Below are 18,357 nucleotides of genomic sequence, written 5' to 3' on the forward strand. Positions count from 1 at the left end.
AGCCTCCCGAAGTGCTAGGATTACAGGCGGGACACACCTGCCCGGCCCAAGCTTTCTTTCTATAGATAGCAAGTTAGCACACTGACTTATTTTCACAGAATCTCAAGTACCTATCCTTCTGAAACCATTTGTCTAAGATGTTATGTAAGTTAAAGAATCCCCTCATTTTTTGTATGAGAGTCTGACTAGATACGGGAATAAAGGCCATAAAGAACCACATAAGTTGTAAACAGTTTTAAAAATACAAACCAGAATATTAAAAAAAAAAAACTTTAGAAAGATCATCTAGCTATTTTAATCATTTTTGCAGATGGAGAAACTGGGGCACCAAGAGATAAAAGTTAGACAGTATAAGACTTAGGACTTTTAATGTAAGTGTCTGGATTCCAGTTTTGTTTTTCTTTTTTTTAAGATTTCACATTTTTGTGTTTTGTTTGAGTGCAAGAAAATGAAACATTGTTGCATCATCTGTCCTTTAAATTGTTTAAAAAAAAAAAAGAGAAGCCATTGCTGCTTTTTAAATATAATGGAAATGGTTGTTTGAACCCATAAAGGAATGAAAGTCATAGACAATATGATGAAAAAACAAAGGTCAAAAGGCTAAACCTAGGTTATTAGAGGAGATATAAGAGTTTGGAAGAGGAGAGATAAAAAGAATACTATGACATTATAATATCCAATAAAGTATCATATTTAGAGATCAATAGTGTTGATGCTTTGAAGAGACATTTAGCGACTAGCAAATCTTAAATAGGAAATGCAGTTTTAGTAGGATTGTATGGACTGACGTAGAGAATTAAGTGAAGAAATTTTTAACTGAGGAGAATCCCTTAATGTGGTTTTGGTTTGGGATTTTTTTTTCTTAAATTTTTGTAGATATATACTAGGTATATATATTTATGGGGTACACAAGATATTTTGATACAGGCATGCAATAAATAATAATCACACCAAGGCAAACGTGGTGTCCATTACCTCAAGCATTAATCCTTTAATTGTATTACATAACTAAAAAAAATGGATTGATTTGGGATTTTTTACCACATATTTAAAAATAACCTTTAAAAATCCCACATACTGAATGCCACATGAACTAAAAGCATGAACTTATTACCAAAAGTTGTTTGTAAATCTAATATTTCATATGGAATCTTACTGAACAGCATTCAGGAGATGCCTTGTTGGCTAATTCCTCTTGAGTCTTTTTGCAAAGTAATTGTATTATTTCATCTATCTATTGTTTGCATTTATGTATTGAGGGAGAACGTAGAGTTTAGTTTTGAGCATTTTTGTTTAGTCATTCATTAAACATCAAGTGGAGATCTTGAGTGGCAATTAAGTTGTATCTGGAGTTCTGGAGAGAAAATGTATACTGGATTACTCAGGAATAGATGGGCAGTTGTGAGACTGGATGAGAGATCACCAAGAAAATGAGTATAAACAGACTTGCAAAGATCTGTGTTAGAATTATCAACACAGATTAAGACCCAACCAACTGAAGGAAAGGAATAAGATCAGCTCAAAATATTGGCAGAGGACAAGAACTAGTTGTTTTTCTTTAAAAAAAAAAAAAAAAAAAAAAGACAATGAATGAATGAAACCTTCAGATTACATTATATGCTAATACTATTCTCCTATATAAGGGGCTTGAGTATCGTGGATTTTGGTGTCTTAGGGTGGGGGTGGGAGGGTGGTTCCTGGAACCAGTCCCCCGTGGATATTAAGGGACTATTGTAAATTTACTGCCTTCTCTCTGGTTATTTTCCAGATTTACCTGTCTATTCCAGCATATCATTGCAGAGTACCAGATTTAATTTTAGCAATTCGTATTAAAGTCTAAAACATTTTTAAAGCTGATCAATAAAATTTAAAAGCTTTTTAATTCCATAAAATGGGGGGAGTTGGCACCAATATCATATTACTATGATGAACAATTCTGGGGCAGGAATATTTCCATGCCTCTATGCTAAAGAATACTTAGAACAAGCAAACATAGTTGTATGCTTGCTTTAGGAAATTCTCACTCATGATGGTGAAACAACTAAAATAGCTTATTTATCAAGACTGATTTTCCAAAAAGACTTGCTTCAGGACTCCCATTTCATCATCGTTACCAATCCAAAACTATTTTGTCAGTTCTAACCAGGTCCTCACCTTGAAAAACGTTGATTAAAGCCCACCCAACCCTAAAACCTTATAAATATCCTTCTCTGTCTTTCCTCTTCATGTTCGTCCTCACTGAAGTTAGTCTGCTAAACTTAGCTTTGCTAGATCAGTGAGGTTTTTTAATGTTGTTTGGAGAGTTGACAGTACATAAGCTAGTTATGCTGAATAATATAAGGGGAAGAAATCAAGAATTCAGAATCTTACATTTCTATTCTTATTTTTTAACTGTTTGCTAGTTTATCTGTATGGACATGCATGTATGACCAAGCTATGAAACCTCCATTCTTAGATTGAACTTCTTTCCTTCTCGCCTCCATTTATTTTTCTCATCTACCCCCACCCCCAGTCATGGGGTAGGGATAGTTGTCCTGTTCCTTTTCTGTCTCCTAAAGTAGTTTACCCTGGTAGAAGTCTTGAAACCAGATTCTTACTTTATCTCATTTTAGTAGCTAGTATCCAAATCTCACCAAGTTTACATAAGAAATTACAAAACAAAAGGAACCAACTGAGTATTTATCTACCAATGAAGATACTTTAAATAGCAATACATACAAGGTAATGATATAACTTTGTATGTTTTGACATAGAAAAGTAAACATTGTGATGGTAGGTGAAAGAGTGTATATATATTACCTCATTTTTAAATGCTTTCATGCATAAACAAAATCTAAAAGTTTGTGTGCCTCAGGAAAGAAGTAGATAATCACTTTATTTTTTTAAAATAAATATATTTTATTACCTCTGCAATTAAAAAGTATTACACATTTTTAAAGACGAAACAATGAGAGAGACAACGATGACATACATCTGCCAAGTAGATGCTGATTTCAGAGAAGACTTTTTTCCCAGCTGGTTGAAAAGTATGAGTAGGGAAGGTAGTTACTGAAACTTTTAAAAAATTAAATTCTTAAAGTCTTGGTACCATCTTTTCCCAGAATATGGAATATATCTTTCTACTTGAACTTCTGAGATTCCTAAAGCAATACTGTTTAAACACTTACATTGTCACTAACAATGGATTTAAGTGAAAAAAAAAAAAAAAATCTCTGCCCTTCAAACTTTGGCCTGTGAGCTAAATAAATACAAATACATAAAGAATGTGTATTGCCAGAGAGGCTTACTTTTGTTTAAAACTGATGTTATTAAAAGAATTACTACACTAGTTTATACCTAATATTGGATTTATCCAATTAAAGTTAAAATGTTCATGTTAAGAACAGCCAGTTTTAACAGGCTAAAAGGAAGCTGGTCAAGCAATTTCACTAGAAACTAAGTCTTAAAGGGTGAAATAAAAAGTGATACTGATGCTTTGTGATGACAGTCTCCTAATATCTTCGTTAATATCTTCTGTGGTGCTGTGAGCCTAGTGGTAGTCCCTAAATATGATGCAAAATGAAAATGGTGCTAGATTGCCCCTGTCTTAATTTAAAAAGCAGATTTGAATATGGACTATCAACTTCACACTTTCTACCCCATATTAAGCTTTTTCTGAAAGTATATAGCTAAGAAGATAACCCTCTTCAGGAGAATGTAGGTCATCTGGTTCTTTAGATGGAAGAACATGGGGCAGAGACCTTTAAGAAAAACTATGTGGTCCTTTTGTTTTATAATCTAAAAATTTGGTAGTGAGGATGAGAAAGTTAAGGATAGTTAGATTTAGCTTAAAAGATTAATATAAGTCATCAACTCTACTAGAATTTTGATAATTTTGATAGCTTTATTTAGAAAGTTACCGTCTTTGTGTAATACAATATTAAGTAATGACTGTGTTGCACTTCAGTCACCTTTCTAATATATTGACATATCTTTAGTAATATGGAGAACCACAATCCTGTTAGTCATGAAATTCTAAGATAAATTTGTAAATGTCTTAATTTCCAGTATTACATAGGTCATTTAATTTTACTTATCTATTATTCCTGTGCTTTGTCATTTAACAAATACTTATTGATGTCTGCTATGTGCCAGGTACTGTTCTAGGTGCTAGGGATACAGCAGTGAACAAAACACTCCAGTATCCCTGTCCCTGCTTATTTAATATAAGGAGACAGACAAATAAATATGTCAGGTGATAAGCATTATGGAGAAAAATAAAGTGCCAAAGGAGATTAAGTGGTGTTCAGAAGGAGGAATGATTTGAAATTTTAGATACAGGAGAAAGGGAATTCTTACTGGGAAGGTGACATGACTTTAAAAGAAGTGAGGAGCAAACACAGTATCTGGGGAGGAGTATTCTAGATAGTGTTAACAGCAAGTACACAGCAGGAGTATGCTTGAAGAGGCAGAGGAATAGCAAGCAGATAATTTTAAGGACGTCAGCTTTTACTTTCAAATGAAAAGTATCTGGAAGATTGTGAACAGAGGAATGGCATGATGTGACGTATGTTCTTACAGGATCACTCTGACTACTGTGTTGCATGTAGACTAAGGCTTGGAAACTTTTTTCTGTAAATAGCCAGATAGTAAATATTTCAGGCTTTGTGGGTCATGTAGTAGTCTATAATAACCACACAGCTCTACTATTGCAGCATGAAAACTGCCATAAACATTACTTAAGGGATGGCTGTAGCTATGTTTCAATAAAACTTACAGTTGATAGGCTTGATTTGCCGTGTGTGTCATAGTTTGCCTACCTCTGATACAGACCACAATGAGACAAGGGTAAAAGCAGGTTGACAGGAGGCTTTTGCAGTAATACAAGGGAGAGCTTATGGTGGTAGTGACAGTGGCAAAAAGTGGTCAGAATCTGGATGTAATTTGAAGGTAGAGCCATTTGCTTGGTAGAGAGTTTGAGAGAGACATAAAGAGAAGGGAGTCAGGGGTGATGCCCATGTTTTTAAGAGTTTTAATTAGAAAGTATTTGTTTAATATTTCACATTCTCATTTTGATAGTATCTGTAATAATTATCTTTAAAATTTATGTGTACCTGTACATTTATTTTTTCCTTTGGTCCTATTTGAGTTTGTTTTGTTCTGGGTATTCCTTCATAGAGAACTAATAGTGTAACCTATGAAGTTCTGAGCACTGCCACTGGTTACTGAACATTATCTCATTAGGCTTCCCTTATGGATGAAAGCACATGTGTAGCTGTGATGTGGTATGTAGGTTAGGGTGTTCCCTCAAGGCCAAGGAAGAAAAAATAAAGATGCTACCTGTTAGCTATGTATGGGAAGCTCTGAATGAGAATTATTAATCATGTAAAACTAATATAAAGAACTTTGCTTTATTTTGGTAATGTATTTATAAGAATGTTTACAATGAATAGCTCTTGGGGAAGATAGTACAAACTATTAGATAAGGACTTTGGACTACACTGACTTAAGTATTTCATATATTACCACATTCTTCAAAGTAGTTATTTGCTTCTTCTCCACCCCTAATCAGTTACTAAGAACTGCAGAGTTTTTTTTGTTTGTTTGTTTTGTTGTGTTGTGTTGTGTTTGCTATAATGACCCTCACATCCCATTTTCATCATGTCTCACTTAAATTATTCTACCTTTTAGTGATTTTACCTTAACTTAGAGTAAAAGAAAGGTTATCAAACTTTTGCATGCATCAAAATCACTTGGAAGATTTGTGAAACCAAGATTGCAAAGTTGTATGTGTGTTTTTGTTTGTTTGTTTTTGAGACGGAGTCTCTCTCTTGTTGCCCAGGCTGGAGTGCAGTGACGCGATCTCGGCTCACTGCAGCCTCTGCCTCCTGGGTTCCAGCGATTCTCCTGCCTCAGCCTCCTGAGTAGCTGGGATTACAGGCACGTGCCACCACGCCTGGCTAATTTTTGTATTTTTAGTAGTGACAGGGTTTCACCATGTTGCCAGGCTGGTCCTGAACTCCTGACCTCAGGTGATCCGCCCACCTCAGCCTCCCAAAGTGTTGGGGTTACAGGCATGAGCCACCATGCCTGACCCAAAGTTTTTGATATAGTGGATTTGAGGTGGGACCCTAGAATTTTCTGGTCTGGGAACCACACTGTGGAAACCACTCTTCCAAAGTACTCTGATAATGCCATTTCTCTAGTAAAAACTGTAAGTGCTCCCCTCACATCATCTGATAAATTCAGTCTAGGATTTAAGGACTACTATAATTTAACCCTTACAAGTCTCTAGCTTTTTTCCTTACATGTTCTGGATATGGCCAGATTCTTACCTACCTTTGCTTTTCAATGAGTTAGTTTTGAAATATCACAAGAAGTCTTCGCCCTATCCCTCCCATTGTCATCAGTCAGAATCCTGATCTTCTTACAAGGTTAATTTCTCACTCAGCCTTCTTTTTTGAATCTCCAAACGTGTGTGCTCTCTTTTTTCCTCTGAATTCCCATAGCACATATACTTTTTATAACATTACCTTATTCTCTCTCAGTGTATAGTCTTTATATATCTTATCTCTATTCTACCTTTTTATAGAAATGTAAGTACCTTAAGGATAAGAAAATATCTTTGTCTCCCTTAAACATTTGTAGAATTGAACCACTTTTTAAAATTTGTTCCTTTGTCTTTTCTCTTTTTAAATATTATTATTAAAGTAACATAAGATGTTAGTATGCCTAACATTTTCTAGCTTCTTGCTCACTTTATCTGTTGGATGAAACCCATTGTATTAACCGGAAAACTTCCTCCTGGGAACCTACTGACTTCCTGTTTTTATTTGGATTAATTCCTTTCTGATTCTGCTGCTCAGCTTTACAAATCATAATTATATATAATAATGCTACAGTTTCTGTCCATTAGACTTCTGATGCATTGTAAATCATATCTTTTTTGGTGAGTTCTCCCAAGCCCTTCGTTTTACTAGGGTAAAAATTAAAATTTGTTATATGAAATACATATCTGAAAAGTACTCATATATCTGAAAAGTATTCTGTCCTCACAATTAATGGATTGTTTGGTTGTGCTTAGAATTCTACATGAGAAGTCATTTCCTCTTAGAACTTTAAAGGCATTATGTTATCTTCTACTTTCATTTTAACTGGTAAGAAATCTAATGCGAATTTATTTTTTCTTCTGAAGCTACTTTATGGTTTCTTTCTATTTTCTCTTTTCTCCTTGGGGAGTTCTTTTTTATTATTTATTGAATATCTTCAGTTGATCGTGTGTATTATCTCATTTTCATATTTTCAGCCAACCATTTGCTCTATATTCTTTGGTATGTATTCAGCTTTGTCAACCATATTATGAATTTTAATTTCATATAATAGAATGTTATTTTCCCTGAGTATTTTGTTGTTCTGATTGTTCTTTTCAAGCATCCTTATTTTATGGATATAATATCTTTAATACCTGAAGATACTAAACATTTTTCTTAATGGTTTCCTTTAAGTACAATTATAATTTTGGTTATCCTAGTACAGTTATTTATCTTGTTTTCTTTTTCCCTCGTGCTGATAGTTTTCTACATATATTTGATGATCCGTTCACATTTATGCCAACTTGTATTTAAATATCAGGAACTGGGAAGCCTCATTGCTGGTAACTCTGTGCATGCGTCTGGGACCTCTTGATCATCATATTTTAAAATAAATGGGAGGAAAACCATCTGTTTTACTGGAGACCTTTTAAATGTGGCCTTCCATCTTCCAGATTATGGTTGGAACCTCTCATCAGCTGATGGTTCTACTTCCATTCTCTTTGCTGATAAAGGATTGCTCCTCTCTTTATTCCTATACTAGAATGGTAATGAGGTCCTGAGAAGGATAAGAAACAAATGACTGTGCTAAGTCTGTTATCTTGAACCAGAAAGCTGTGTTTTCAACAGGTTAAAATTGGTTTTTTTTTGTGGTTAAATACTATACATTTCTGGTCTTTTATTTGACAGTAAGTTTGTGTTAATAACCTCATTTGATTTGATTGTAGTAAACCCATAAGATGTGTAGCACAATAGTAGAGTGATGAGATAGAATTATTTCTAAGAAGTGCCATACTTTGGTCTCCAGCATCTATATTTAACTTGGTATAACTGAACAGAGAACAGCCCAAGAATCTAATGTCGCCCAAATGGCAGCTTATTAATTTACCATAGAAAGTTTAGCTATTAAATAAACTAGATGATCAGGGTTAATGAATTATCACCGGAGAGAAAGAATTTGCATGGAAAATCAAATGTATAGTCATATGATGTCTAGGTAAACATGAAGTTAGAAAGAGGGCCTCAGTGATCTTATTGGCTGGTATCTAGCTGAGATAGCCTGATGTATTGTGTCTATTGTCAAGCAAGATTGTGATACAGACTGGAAAATTGAGTATTGGTCAGAGCATTATTTTTCTTGGATATTGCTGGAGATCCAGAAAGTCTCCTGATGTTGAGGTTCTTTTCCTGGGTGACATTGCAATTGTGTTGATAGAAGTTTAACTAAAATAGTATAGAAAAATTAATTAGCTGTGTGCTTTCTCAGTTCTCCAGTATCTACAGCAAAGCCAACCTAAATAATTTTGTGAAACTTCTCAGCTACTCACAGATTATTGCTTTAGGTGGCTAACTCTGAAAACATCAATCTAATCTTTTCTTTCAAATGCAGACTTCTCTCTGAATTCCCAGAAATTTGATCTAGCACCATATACCACACATATCTGTATGTCACTTACAAAGAAACTGATGTTTAGAAGCTAAATGAATTACCTCAAGGGTCTCATAGTATATTAGTGTCAGACTCAACTAAATCTCAGTTTTCTATCTTTAACTTTAATATTTTCTTGTATATCCATTTAAACTACTTTTATCAAAAGATAAAGTAATAGAAGACAATTGCTTTATATCTGACTATCCTTGGACAATTACAACCAGCAGCTAGTAAGTCTCAGTAATTTAGAGTTCACTGATACAGATTGTGATTATACAATTTCTACATTTTCTATGCTAATACTTACCTGTACTCCCTTTTAATGAGTGTTATATGGCCAATTAGTAATAAAATGAAATTAGTAACATTCTTTCTTAAAAGGCAAATATATATTTTAGCACCTTGGAAATGCTTTAAGCTTACTTAAATATAACCAGAGCTCAACACAAATTATACTAGTTCTTAAAAATGGCTACTCTGAAACTTATTCTTAAGTGCAAAACATTTGGCAAATACTTTATTAGCCTGATACAGTTTGTATGTTCTTAAAGTATAAGAAAACTGTGTCCTTCAAAATTTCTGTGAGTTTTGACATTCATCAATTCTCTTCCCCTTTACCTACATCTCCCAGTGAGAGTTAAAAAAACATTGATTTAACTCTATACCACTTGTTAAATTTTAATATAAATATACAACTTTGGTTTTTATTATATATTTTCATTTTTTCTGCCTTCCCATTTATTTGGATGTATTTCATTAGTTTCCTAAAACTTTTTACGTGTATGTATTCCATCTGACAGTAAAACATTAGGATATTATATCCTAAAAATTTCTCAGATCCCAACTTTTTTCTTCCCATCCCTGAGCTCATTTTTCCAGTTGTATCGTCTTCTAACTTGGGAAACCTCTTTCTGCTTTCAGTCTCCTCTTCTAGTCTGTACTCCACTCATGTTATTCTTTCTTAAAACCATTCGATAAATAATTTCAAATCATATCACAATAAAATCCAAGCTCCTTACCCTGTATACAGTTAAGATATATATGTTCATTGTAAATATTCAATAGTAGCAAGACCCTACTCAGGAACCAATTGGCACAGTCATGGGCAACCAAGAGCTATGGAGTGGCTTCTAAATAGTCCAGGCTTCTAACAGATTTTTTGGTCACTAGTCAAATAAAATGCTTGTTTTAAAATTATTCTCCATGTTACATGAGTTTTCTCAAATGTCTTCTATATATATATATACACACACATATGTAACATAAGTCTTTGTTTTATAAAATGCAAATATAGAGTAATTAATTGTAAATTGATTTCAAGTGAAGTTTTAACATGATGACTCAGTTGTGGCTTAAACAGTAAATGTTTTTAAAATACGTATTTAAAACAAAAGATATTATTTATTCTACTTAACCAAAGTTATCTTAGTGGCAGTCAAGATGCATTAAAAGTGACATAACAAAGGAAACAGAAAATATATAATATAAAATTTATCAGGTAAATCCTTAAAGACTACTGTTAAATTACAAAAAAATAATGGTGTACTTGCATTTCCTATTATTTCTCTGTTTGATGATATGTGAGAAGAGATGAAGGAATGGTGGTAGTAGCAGGATTCAAAAGTCTTTTGATTTTATTCATATGCTTCAGATGCCCCTTTTTGGCCCTTTTAATTCTTATTATTTTTGTATGGCCACTTTCTCATCAGAAAAAAAATTGTCTGAGCCTCCCTCCCCCATGTTTAGTTTTCATTGTTAACATCTAATCTTTAGTTTAATTGGAAGTTTAATCTTTAATTCAATTATATGTTCTTTTGAAGAAGAACAGTCAGAAGTTTCTGGAATACTCCTGATTTTAGAAAACAATTCCTAAATGAAGTATCCAACAATTTAAATTTACTTTGAAGGTAAAACCAAATTCAGAACCTTTATTGTGATTTTCTTAGTTGGATAATTGTAGAAAGAAATCTATAGATCTCCTAGATATCTGTGATTCAGGTGAGCAGCTGGAAGATAGCAGATGGTGAAGAACGGCACTCCCCTCCATTTATTCAGTGTGGAATTGTCACTTGAATAGGAAATATATGTGTGTGTCTTATTAGCAAAAATTTTTATATGGATATATCCCAGTTAATAGAAACAAACTGATATATATGGACAAAGATGAATATAAAGAGCTTTTACTTATTGTATGTGTGAATTTTTAACCTACTATCATTTTTCAACAACAATGCAGAATGATGGTACCTTTTTATGGTATTTTAAAAGGCTTGTGTCAAAGTCCACAACCTTTAAAAAAGGTAAACATATAAAATAGTGTGATCAAAAAAATATTGAAGATATGGTTTTGGTGATGGGAAGAGTCAGAGAGTATAAGCCAATTTAAAATGTCACTAAGTGGATTATTAGATGTCTGGAGAAGAATGATTTGATTTCTCTTGCTTCTGCCAGTTCAGTCTCTGTTTTGTTAGCCCTGTTCTGGCCCTGAAATTTCTAATTTAGTCAAGTTCTGACTCCCAAAATATCTTTAAGTATGGAAATGAGTAATAGAACTTTTATTTTTTAAGTTGAGTTTTTCACAGGCTTGTACTTGTAAATTGAAGCTAAAGTAATACTTAAACCATGAATGATACCATTCTTGTTTTTAAAATAATTATGAAAAGGCATTTTTTTGGGGTAGCTCCAAGCCTGTCCCACTCGTCATTTTTGAAACATTCAAATTGGTTATTTAAAGGTGTATTACTATGTAGCAGTGTATCCTGATACTGATAATACAAATTTGAATTTTGCCAAATCCATTTGTGTCTGTTTCAACTGTAGAGACAGAAAAATAATGGGCATGCACAGAGTAGTCATGATTTTAGTGACTAACCAATTATTTTCCTACTATTGGACATGAATGTCTGAAATCTTAGGACTTACAACCATTTGAGCAACTCTTCACAGTTGTTCTCTATACCTTGCAGAGGAAAAAGGAAGAAAATTAATATTGAGCCCCACTTTGCGTGGGGCTTTTGATATATATATGTCATATGATCTTTATAGCAATTCTGTGGGGAAAGATAGTGATATCCTCTTTTTATAAGTCCACAGGTTCCACAGTTCAGATCTGCCTGTACACATGGCAAAAAAGTGACCAAATGCTATTCACCTGCAAGTCTGTCAGAGTCCAGAGCCTCGGCTCCTCGTTCACCATGCTGGACATTATAGTTATGCATTAATTTCAATATATATTCAGTTTTGTCATTTTTATACCCTTGGAATCTTGTCCAATTTTAATTTTTAAAAATTAGAAAATGGGCTATTTAACAATATGAATTTTAAATAAAATATCTGCTTTTAAATTTATTTTATGTCAATAGTCATTGAATATGAATGAATTTGAATACTCCACTGGTACTTCAGGATACTCAGTATATCTACTGAAAAAAATGACAAATTGAATAGCTGTATCACTGTGAAGTAAGTTCTATAATAAAAGAATAAAATGTGGTGGGAGCACAAAGTAAATGACAAATAAATTTTCTATCTAGGAGTCTCTGCTGTGAGTCTGAACTCCCAGCACCTAGTGTAAAGTTGTAATCATCTGTGGTAACTATAGGAGACAGAAATATGTTCAGCTGATGCTGCTTAAAGGCTATCTAGTTTTCTTAGAAAACTGTGACTATTCCTTCTAGACTTTTCTGTTGATAAAGAGAAGACAGACTGAAGGGAGCCTTTGGGGTATCAATAGACAGGAATTGGATTGGTAGTCCTTGCTCCTAAAAGGAAGAGGTTGCTTCTTTATTCAACTGTGTTTTTTGTTTTTGTTTTTTATCAGAAAGAGACAGGTTTGTTCAGTTTAGTATTGAGCAATTCAGAAGTAAATGTTGAAGTACAGTGGAAGGGTTTAGAGTAGATAAAATTTAGATTATCTAAATCTTTACATAACATATCTGAAGCTTTATATAACAAGTACTGTATGTTTATAAAATATAACTTTAATGCTATTTTCAGAAAACCATGTGATAGGAACAAAAGTGTTATTAGATCCCTTATGTAATAAGCTGGACTGTGTAGCCCTCAGCTCAATTTTATGTTTTGAGAGAAAATAACACTTACTTATTGAAGCTGAGAAGAGAGCTCAGAAAAATAGAAATAAAAGGTGTATTTTCTTGATTGGCAATAGGATATGAGATTGGTCTCCTAATTGCATGTAGGATCTTTTTGCCATTGTCCATTTTGAATACAAATATGCAGAAATTATAATTTATTTTGTAATTAACAGACTGAAAAGAAATTGCTTTGTAAGATAAGGATTTTCTTCTGTAAAACATAAAGGGCTTCTGAAATTTGTGAGGTTGGTATCCTCTATTAGGTGCAGCATATATAATTTTTCACTCAATTACATAATATAGTTGACCCTTGAACAACACGAGTTTGAACTGCATGGATTCACTTATGCTGGATTTTTTTTTTTTCAATAAAAGTTGCAGTTGCCTCTCCTGCCTTCTATTCTCCTTCCTTCACCTCTTCCACCTGAGACAGCAAAACCAACCCCTCCTCCTCTCCATCCTTCCCCTCCCCCTCAGCCAATTCAATGTAAAGAGAAAGAGGATAAAGACCTTTATGATAATATACTTCCACTTAATGAATAGTAAATATATTTTCACTGTTTATGATTTTCTTCATAACATTTTCTTTTCTTTAGCTTACTTTATTGTAAGATCACAGTATGTAATACACATAGCATACAAAATATGTGTCAATCAATAGTTCGTGTTATCAGTAAGGCCTCCAGAAAACACCAGGCTATTTAGTAGTTACGTTTTGGAGGAGTCAAAAGTTATATGTGGATTTTTGACTGTGTGTGGTGGTTGGCACCTCTAACCTGTTTTGTTTGAGGGTCAACTGTATTATGTTGCCGCAGGCCTTTCTGAATGGCTTGAATAAATATTTCCTGAGACATCATTTACTAGGTATGTGTCAATATGTGTAGATGACTTTGTAACTAATGGAAATAATGTATTTGTACAAAACTATTATGGGGTTTACACAGATATCAAATAACCAGTCTGCTACTTTCTCTTTAAGAGTTACATTTTATTTGAAGGGGAAAAATATATGATTTATTTTTAATTACAGCTGTAATGCTATCTAAAGTTCAAACAGGAATCACATCAGTAAATAGTGATTTTCTTATTTCTTTATAAGAAGTAATCATCCATTCAATAGAAGTCATAAAAAGATAAAAGCTGAAAGAAACCTCTCAAGCTTTAGCTGCAGTGAGAATTGGTTTCTTAGAAAAGTGTGTTGGGGATAAGAAAATGATAGCACACACTGTAACAGGTTAAGTACTTTGAACTGAAGGATATTGGAAGAGCCCCAGAAGCAAAGTATCCATTCAACCTTCCCTTGCCCTTCTTTCTTCTTTCCCCTTTCTCTCCCAAGCAGACGATAGAAACTAGAATTTCTCTTCCCCCAACCATGTCATAGAAATTAGAACCCCACTTTCCCAAAGCCAGCCATAAACCTAGAAATATTATTCTAACCTTCCCCTGCCTTTCTAGATGTCTGAAATCTTAGGACTTACAACCATTTGAGCAACTCTTCACAGTTGTTCTCTATACCTTGCAGAGGAAAAAGGAAGAAAATTAATATTGAGCCCCACTTTGCGTGGGGCTGGCCCTAAAGAAATTCTATGACCTACCTCATCTGATAGTAGGTCGTGAGACCCTCATTCCAGAAGGAGTTCTGCCCTGTACCTTGAAGGAGGGGATGCTATGTGAAAGACCAAGAAGAATCTGAACATACAGACCTTGCTGGCTTTCTTCCCTCAGTCTGTTACCATTCAGTTATACACTTTTGTCCAATTACTCTCTATTCTTAGCTCTCCATTCTTCATTGACTAAGCATGAAAATACAGTGTTCCCCTGAGTCTTCATTTCTGAAGCCTCCTGTGTCATGAAAAACTGATTAAATAAATTTGTTATGCTTTTCTCTTGTTAACCTGTCTTCTGTTATAGGAGTGTTGGCCATGAAACTTACAGTGGCTGAGGAAAGGTATTAGACCTTTCTGCTCTTACAAGTGCAACTTAATACCACATCTGATTACTTTGTTCTTTTTTCTTGATGTTCATCAGGAAAACTTTTTTTTTGTTTTAGGATATGTCTGACACTCCAAGTAAAAATGATTCTTCTATTTCCAATAAAGCAGACTAGCCAAAATAATTTTTTTATACTTAAGATCTGGATTGCATTGGTGGCATTCATTTTTTTTTAAATATGTCATATTAGTTGGCAGTTTTTAACACTACATTAAGGTGGTTGAAAGAGTGGGCTTTGGAGAGAGACCAAAGTTTCAGTCCCATCTCTGACACTTGTTAGCCATATGATCTTGGTCATTAGCTTTGGTTAATAATCTTTTAGAGAAAGTATTAATCATCAGTTTTATAAAAGAACCTATTTCACCATAGTCTTTTATTTGCTTTTACAGATCAGTGTACTGTTACCCGGACATACCTATTCCTTCACAAGTTCTGGTTCTTCAGTGCTGCTTACTATTTTGGTAACTGGGCCTTTCTTGTGGTAAGTACAGATAGCCAAGGCATGATTTCACTTTCTTTTATAAATTATAGTTAAATGTGTAAACTTTTTGTATCTTAGTAGTCCATTTGTATCATGGTACTGTCATTGAATTTTAAAGCATTACTTTCCAAATGATTTTAAATTTGAAAAGTAACACATAGCTTATTTAAATTTACAGGTATTCTTGATTGGATTAATTGTATCCTGTTGTAAAGGGAAGAAATCGGTTATTGAAGGAGTAGATGAAGATTCAGACATAAGTGATGATGAGCCCTCTGTTTATTCTGTTTGACAGCCTTCTCTGTCTTAAAGGTTTTATAACGCTGACTGAATATCTGTTATGCATTTTTAAAGTGTTAGACTGACATTAGGATGAGCTAACTAGCTTTCATCAAAAATGGGAGCATGGCTATAAAACAACTATATTTTATTATATGTTTTCAGAAGTAACATTGTATGATAGATTAACATTTTAAATTACCATAATAATGCTATGTAAATATAAAACTACTGGCTTTGTGAGGGAATGTTTGTGCAAAATTTTTTCCTCTAATGTATAATAGTGTTTAATTAAAAATCTTCCAGAATTAATATTCCCTTTTGTCACTTTTTAAAAAACGTAATAAATCATTCGTATCTGTGCCTTAGGTTCTCCAGAGTGATGTGGAATTTTAAAGTATCTCTCTCTGATTGCCTCCAAATAAAATGTACAATATAGCTGATGAATGTTACTCCCATATGCAACTTGTTTTCAGTTTTCTCCCTAAAATGTTTAGCACCACTCAAGTAAATTTCATGAAAAGATTTCAAACTCTCCTTAGTGCTATAAGAGCATGGCATTCCAAGATGTGTTATATTGTTCACATATCAGTCCATTAGATATCTTACAACCCCTACAGTATTTAAGGCATACATATTGTTATAGGTAGCTTTTGTTTTGTATCTGACCTCAAAATTTGTATTCCAATATAAATGGGGTATTGTCAAGAATAATTAATACTGAAAAAAATCAGTTTATGGATTAATTTAAGATATATGGCATCATATTTTGGTTTTAGAGATACTTTTTCATTCTAAAGATTTGAAATTTGCAAAAGATAATGAAAACTATATGACATCAGGGTATTTTGAACACATTCTGGATAGTGAGAAATAATAAAAAAAATATATTCTAGTTTACTAGCATAAGCACATTAGAACTCACAAAAAAGTACGTATTATGATCCTTGAGGTAAAATATCATTAAGTTTCTGAAAAAAGGTTTAGGAATTAACAACTATATCCAAGTTAATTCTTCTCTCCTTTAATTTTTGTGCCATTTTTCTCTGTTCTGATTGTCTCTCTTGATAAACCTTCACAGCTTTCATATTTGGCTTCTGCTTCTGCAACTACCCTTTAGCATTACTCACCAGGATTTCATTCCCTTCTGTTCTTATTTTACATTTTTTTTTTTTAAGATGGAGTTTTGCTCTTGTCGCCCAAGCTGGAGTGCAGTGGCACGATCTCAGCTCACTGCAACCTCCCCCTCCTGGGTTCAAGCAATTCTCCTGCCTCAGCCTCCTGAGTAGCTGGGATTACAGGCATGCGCCACCACGCCCAGCTAGTTTTTGTATTTTTAGCAGAGACGGGGTTTCACTATCTTGGCCAGGCTAGTCTTGAACTCCTGACCTCATGATCCACCCACCTTGGCCTCCCAAAGTACTGGGATTGCAGGCATAAGCCACAATGCCCAGCCTTATTTTACATTTTCTTTGTGGACAATCTCACATACCCTTGGCTTCTATCTATACTACATATTTGTAAGCTCTGAACTTTGACTTACCTTTTAGCTAGAAATTACTGCTTCAACTGCAACATTTTGAAAATTGAAGTATTCATTTTTGGGGGGGCAAACGAAGCCTTCTTCTGCATTCATTTTTTTGACAAATGATACCAGCAGACACTTGATTGCCTAAACAAAAAAATCAGGTAGATCTCCATATCTCTTGTGTATAACTGACTTATCAAACAATCATGTCAATTTCTACTTCCTATCTTTCCATTTGTCCCCTCTTCTCCACTTTCTATGTTATAGGCTGAATTGTGTCCCCTTACAATTCATATGTTGAAGACTTGGACCCTGGTACTTCACAGAATAATACTGTATGTGGAGATAGGGCCTTTTAAAAGTAATTAAAGTAAAATGAGGCTATTGGATGAAGCCCAAATCCAGTATGACTGGTGTTCTTATAAGAAGGGGGAGAGACATCTAGAATGTATATGTACAAAGAAGAGGCCATGTGAAGACACAATGAGAAGACAGTGGTCTGCAAGCCAACAGGAGAGGCCTCAGGAGAATCCAGTGTTGTCAATGCTTTAATCTTGAGTCTCCAGCTTCCAGATCTGTGAGAAAATAAATTTCTGTTGTTTAAGCCACTCGGTCTGTGGCATTTTGTTATGGCAGCCCAAGCAGACTGATAAACTCTGGTTCTTGAAATTCCTCACTGGACTTTCTGCAAAGTCTTGACTCCTTTCAGTCTTTTCTGAACATTTAAAATACAAACTTGATTATTTCATGTATTTACTGCAAAAAGCTTTCAGTTATTTTAGAATGAACTTCATAAGCCTTCATGAGATAGATAAGACCTTTCTGGTGTGCATCTCTTCTGACTCCAAGTTCCCCTGCCATCCCCACACCAGTTATATGAGGCAGCTAACAAATGGCTCCTATTACTCACATGGCTATGAGTCTTCACATCCCCACTCTGTTGAACTATTCCTTCTGCTTGTGATGCCTGTCCCTTCCTTTTGTCTCCTAAGAAAATCCTTATTCTTCAAGTCTCAGCCTTAGAATTATCTCCCTAGGTCCCTCCTCCCCTAAGTTGCCCAGACACAGGTGCTAGCTTTTTCCTATCCACATGGCACCCTGTATGGTATGTTGTGATTTATTGCCTTCATGTCTGCCTCCACTAGACTCTAAGTACTTAAACACAACGTGTGGTTTTTCAACTTTGTCCTTGGTGCCTAGAATAGCTTCTTACACATGGAAGGTATTCAATTGACAGGTGAATTTGGTAGAAGGAAGCCTTA

General features: G+C 34.1%; 1 protein-coding gene across 1 annotated transcript in view; it reads left to right on the plus strand.

Moving 5' to 3' along the window:
* The window catches only part of LMBRD1 (LMBR1 domain containing 1), a 128,997-nt gene extending 113,066 nt beyond the window's left edge, over window positions 1-15,931 (plus strand). Inside the window, exons 15-16 of the mRNA XM_023230283.1 lie at window positions 15,197-15,288; window positions 15,467-15,931. Of these exons, the coding sequence (XP_023086051.1) occupies window positions 15,197-15,288; window positions 15,467-15,580 (206 nt within the window). The 3' untranslated portion in view covers window positions 15,581-15,931. The remainder of the gene's footprint in view (window positions 1-15,196; window positions 15,289-15,466) is intronic.
* The last annotated feature ends 2,426 nt before the right edge of the window (window positions 15,932-18,357 follow it).

Source organism: Piliocolobus tephrosceles, chromosome 5 (assembly GCF_002776525.5).
Source record: "Piliocolobus tephrosceles isolate RC106 chromosome 5, ASM277652v3, whole genome shotgun sequence".
Classification (NCBI taxonomy): Eukaryota; Metazoa; Chordata; class Mammalia; order Primates; family Cercopithecidae; genus Piliocolobus; species Piliocolobus tephrosceles.